This window comes from Vitis riparia, chromosome 10, assembly GCF_004353265.1.
Source record: "Vitis riparia cultivar Riparia Gloire de Montpellier isolate 1030 chromosome 10, EGFV_Vit.rip_1.0, whole genome shotgun sequence".
NCBI lineage: Eukaryota > Viridiplantae > Streptophyta > Magnoliopsida > Vitales > Vitaceae > Vitis > Vitis riparia.
Window position 1 is genome coordinate 1,489,292 of NC_048440.1, and position 5,427 is coordinate 1,494,718.

At 33.4% G+C, this 5,427-nt stretch overlaps 1 protein-coding gene across 2 annotated transcripts; it reads right to left on the bottom strand.

Moving 5' to 3' along the window:
• Positions 1–490: 490 nt before the first annotated feature.
• Positions 491–5,086, bottom strand: LOC117923391 (FAD synthetase 1, chloroplastic-like). Of its 2 annotated transcripts, none has more exons than XM_034841650.1 (4): positions 4,982–5,086; positions 2,988–3,126; positions 1,297–1,472; positions 491–1,185 (listed from the first exon to the last, which is right to left on the bottom strand). In XM_034841650.1, exons 1-4 carry the CDS (start codon positions 4,992–4,994, stop codon positions 683–685), a joined length of 831 nt encoding a protein of 276 aa, XP_034697541.1. In that variant the 5' UTR covers positions 4,995–5,086; the 3' UTR covers positions 491–682. The 2 variants fall into 2 exon arrangements, with proteins under 2 accessions (XP_034697541.1, XP_034697542.1); XM_034841651.1 differs by having other exon boundaries at positions 2,988–3,123; positions 4,982–5,083.
• Positions 5,087–5,427: the final 341 nt, after the last annotated feature.

Consider the following 5,427-nt stretch of genomic DNA (forward strand, 5'->3'; position numbering starts at 1 on the left):
GGCAATAAAATGTTAACCATGCTATAAAATACGAGGCTAAAAGTTAACGATATGTCAAAACCCGAAAAAATGAAAAAAAGGAAAAAAAAAAATCATTTGTTAGTAGTTCAATAAAAATTCAAACACTCAGATAGACATTACCATGTATTATTTATAGTTAGGTATGCAATGCAAACTTACTTTGATTTTAAACTTAAAAGCAATGCACAAAACCTATTAAAACCTACAGAGGTCAAAGTAAAAGGAAGAAATCAGGAACAATTTTCTTTTCCCTGCAACAATTGTTTCCAAATCTATTTTCATAATAAGCAGATCCAAGAAATGGAAAAACAAACAAGAAACCAAAGCATTTCCGAATTAAACAGAAGCAGTGACAAACTGGAAGAAAAATTACAAATAATCTGTAGACTTCCAACTCAATGCTTGTTCCTAGAATTCCAGGAGGGTTGTCCACAAGAAACCATAGAAAATTGAGCAGAAAAGATGATAATGCAATGAATAACCGATTGGGCTAATCAAATTTCCTTATTTCTTTGAAAGAATAGAGCAAGTATTCCATCTCAATGTACAATGAGTGACTATACTATTGATCTGTGCAGCAGATTTCAGGATATGGATGAAACTTCTCATCCATGAACTACTCTACTTAAAATGATAAACAATGGGGCCTCATGAATATTAATCAAACTCCAAATTCAACACCCAACTGCCAGGGGCCTTGAGATGTAAGGTGCTTATAAGGACCTACCTCATCAAATTCCAAATGAATATGTGTCGTATCAATGACTACTCTGCATGACACTGGGTTCTCGTCATCAATCAAAAGAGAACAGTTTTCATACAAACCATCCTTTGGTGGTAGATTTAACAAGCATGACTTTGGAGCTGACACTTTGTGTTTACTGCTGGTAAATGCTTCCTGGTACTGTGCTGTCAATATAAGACGATGTTGGCGGCCCAAAAGCTCTGAGACATATTTCATGTCACCAATGGAAAGAGCATGGCGAACACGTGTGGATGAGACCTGTCCTCTCTCCTTTGAATTACTTGAGGCTGTATTTCTGGAATCTTGGTTATTGTCCATGACCGGTTTTATAATGTAAGCCCCCATACCAAACTCCTCACAGAGCCTCACTAGCTCTGATGAATCACCAGCAGCTTTATATCCAAATCTGTAGTTCTCACCTGACAAAAATACCCATTCCAATATTTATGTCAAATTCTCAATATATCATGTAGTAGTTGACAAAATAAGAATTTAGGACAAATGACAATAGAAATCTTGATTTGATCTACCTGCCACAACTCCACGTACTCCAAGTTCCTTATATAACTTCTCAACAAATTGTCGGGGAGTGAGATGTCGAACACTTGAAAATTCAATCGGGAACTCTAGTGGGGTCATATTGCCACAAAGTGGAGCCCAAGAGGAAAGAACCCTCTTTCTGTCACATTTGGCAACAATTGGGGCCCTGTTAAAAAGAAAAAAAAGGGGGGAAAATTCACAACAAAATAAAAATAAACAACTATTTCTGGTAACAAGTTGTGTTCACATTTGAGTAATAAATTTAAGTAATAAAAGATAATTTATTTTAGCGTAAACATCTATATTCCAAACTTGAAGATCCAACACAACTCAGGAGGAAGGGAATTGCAATTTATGGAAATGGGTTAGTGGACAAACTCTTTAAAAAGATGCCAAATCAGATTTAGTTCCCAAGACAACCATTTTAGATTTACCAGAGTAATAAGAACAAACAAGAAATAGAAACTTTTGCAAATTCTTGAATAACAAGTGGGTGGTTTCTTGGTGGATCATAGGAAACCCTTCACAACAACTACTGTGAACCTTCAGTAGGTTTACAAAACACATAAGCAATGTTTAAATTATATAAAATTACCTATTTGCATGAGTTCATAACATATGTCAAGAAATGCATGTTGAAATGCTATTTTCCTCTTCAACTTCCAAGGGTCATGGTCCATATAGACCAGTTCATTTGTGCAACAAGGGAAGAAAATTTTACTTGATAGGCTAATTAAAGATGTATGTTAAAATACCAAAATGGACTGATCCATACAACACAAGAAATATGCAAAGGACCAATGAATTGATGTGGCATTTTCTTTTGACAAGTAAGCAAAGAGAATATATTGACAACTTCAATATTTCAATTCATGGATGTGGCAAGGGCAAGCATCAGGATGTGTAGAAGAGGCGCACGGTCTCTGATTCAATTCCTGCCACTGGGAATCCCCAGTGCTGGCTGTGGCAGGAGTGGTCAATCACCCTAAGGTTTGGCAACCCCGAGGACCCTAACATGGTAAAGTTCCTGGATGATTATTATTATTATTATTATTATTATTATTATTATTATATCGATAATTTCAAACCAAATTGCACGGGTTGTATATAATGGAAACACAAGCCATAGCCTAGAGAAGTGAAAACGTAGAAAACTACTCCCATCCTTAGGCAAATCCCACCCAATCTATATAATCAGTTGAAGGCATTTATCCTTCTGCTATGTACACCCAATAATAAAAGAAGAGGAAATAATTAAAAACCAAATAGCAACCAGCACTCACAAGGACAACTTATTCTAACTTCATCCTATCTACAAATTCAATAAGAAAGACACTTCCTTCCCCTCAAAGCAAATAGTTAGATGCTGATGCTCACTTTTGCTGCTTTGTACCTTCTAAAAAATCCTATGGAAGCCTCTAAAACCATAAATTCTACATGTTGGTTGAGAGGTTCCACCTCCCAAAGGAAAGATTCAAACATATTTTTAAAAACAAAAATGATTCAAAAATATTTTTACGTGACTCAGAAATTGAGTTCCTATATTTTTAGGAAGGCCTCTATTCAACTCTATCAAGTTACCAAAACAAGCTATGAATTAATCAACAGTTGAGGCAACAGTTGAGGCAAATGCAGTCAACCATTTACAAAAGATGAGAGAAATGATAATAAGCATACATACCTAGGTTCCCAACCAAGAACTTCAGCCATTCCAACAAATGACAATAGAAATGGAGCACCAACCCTTGATGCTTGAATTGCAAGTTCGCGATGACCGATGTGTAAGGCATCAAACTTTCCTAATGCCACAATACCTCCAACTGAAAAATGATGATTAAAAAAAAAAGAAAAAAAAATTATAAACTACATTGCAAGTTTTAAGATGAGAAAAAAAAAAAAAAAAACCCATAATTATCATTATCAGTAGAAAGGACATTTAAAATCTTGCTTGAACAAAGCATTACAAAGAAAAAAAAAAAAAAGATACATAAAATATTTTAAAGGGAATACGGTAAGAGGTCACACTCACTCTTTTTCACCTTACAACCATATTACATATACACACTAGTAAAGAGAGTAAGAGGCCACACTTTCCTAAATTATCACTGCTTTATATTTACAAAATATCATAAACAAACTGGCTAAAAGACCTGGATCGTCTTTTTTTTTTTTCCCATTGTTATAAATTTTGTCAAATACAAATGCATCATGTATGTGCTGGCAAACATAAATACATCATGCACAGACTGGGATACACAAATGCATCATGCACACATTGGCAAATACAAATGCACCACATGCATGTGTTGCCACCACCTCTAGCGTGTGTTTATGCGTGTGCATTGCTTGTTGGAGTAAAATGTCCCATTGCAAACAAAGTTGTGCAACCTTGCTCATACGATGAAGCAAACAAGGAGACTGGATACAGTTAGAATAGTCATACACTTTTTCTTTTTTTCTTTTTCTTTTTATGTTTTTTTTTCCCTTTTTTAAAATTCTGCATGCCCATGCCTCATTCAGATCATATTAATACTCTTACACTTTTAAAACAATGAAAAGTTAGAGACTTCACCAATGCTTTTGTGCTCAAATTCAATGTCCAAACCAAAATAATTCAAATTGCAAATGGTGGTGTTCATAAAAAAAAAACACTGCATCAACTCCAATTCAGATTTTCATATAGGGTTGTAAATTTATGGAATGTGAAAGACTTCGGCGATGCAAGAATTTGAAGTTCAAACTGAAAATTGTTGAATTCTTCAGCCAATAACACATCACAAGAACATTAAAAATTACACAAAAAGGAAAGGGTAGTCTTCATCAAAACAAGCAGCCCTATATGGATGCCAATATCAGCATTTAGAGTTTATGAGGCTAAATTCTCTTCAGGCATCACTTTTCCATTTCACAATGGATTTTTTTTCCGTTTTCCTTTTTTTTTTTTTTAGCTGGAATTTCCAGAGCCAAATTGAGAAATTCAAACCTTATCAGCCAAAAAAAAAAAAAAAAAAAATTCACACTGATAAACCAAAAGATAGTGATCATCAGCAACAGTTATTCAAACTGAAAAGAAGTACATAATTAATTCAAAATTTGATTCAGTTGTGCAAAATTCGTATAGATACTCAAAGTCCAAAATTTTAAGTCAAGAGTAAACTAAAAATAAAAAACAACCAAAAAGAATAGCACTGAAAGAAAAGAAAATGGCCTTTGTTCATAACAACAGTGAATCAAACTCAGAAAATTTTACAGCTCATTCAAATTTCGATTCATAAGTGTAAAACCCTCATAGGCATTCAAACTCTAAACGTAAATGTTCAAATATTTCAACTAAAAACACACAAAAATCACACTAAAAACAAACAAGGGCAATGCTCATCGACAAGAGCCCATCCAATTGAAGAAAGAAAAATCACACAATTCATTCAAATTTTGATTTAGTTATGAAAAACCCCATATGGATAGTCGAAGTTTAAAACCGAAAAACTTGAATTTTTCATCCAAATAAAAAAAATCCAACGAAAAGACAACAGTCATTGCCCATCCACAGCAATCAATCCCACTAAAAAAAATCACATAATTCATTCAAAATTTGGATTCAGTTGCACAAAACCCATATAGGCATTCAAAGTTCAAAGCTTTCGAAACTGAAATTTTTAGAGAGAACAGATGTACCCGTTGCCGCCATGGAAGAGCACTGCAACTTCTTCTTCTTCGTTTGGAGCCCTAATCCAGAGCTCTACTTGAAGAATAGTGAAAAGAGTAGGGAGGCTTCTATAAATTTAGAGTTTGTTTACTTCAAAAACCACCCCACAATTCCTACTTTTCCAATATTTTCAGCATTTTATGGCTTGGATAAGTCTAGTCTAGCCCAAAATTGAAATTTTGTAATTCCCATATTGAAAATGTTTAGAATTTTATTTTATTTTTTAATTTTTGAAACTACATAAAATAAATTTTTAAGTGAAATAAAATGTAAAATTAATATTTATTTTAAAGTTATAATTATCAAATCTTAAGGTGGTGCTTAGTAAAACTTAATAATCATTACTTAATAATTTAAGTTGACTTTAAATTAAATTATACTTAAGTTATTGACTTAATACTTATTACTTAATTTT

Coding starts and splice junctions, on each gene's coding strand:
- LOC117923391 (XM_034841650.1), bottom strand. Junction 1,473..2,987: donor GTTCTTGGTTGGGAACCTAG/GTATGTATGCTT, acceptor TCTTTTTAACAG/GGCCCCAATTGTTGCCAAAT. Junction 1,186..1,296: donor AGTACGTGGAGTTGTGGCAG/GTAGATCAAATC, acceptor TATTTTTGTCAG/GTGAGAACTACAGATTTGGA.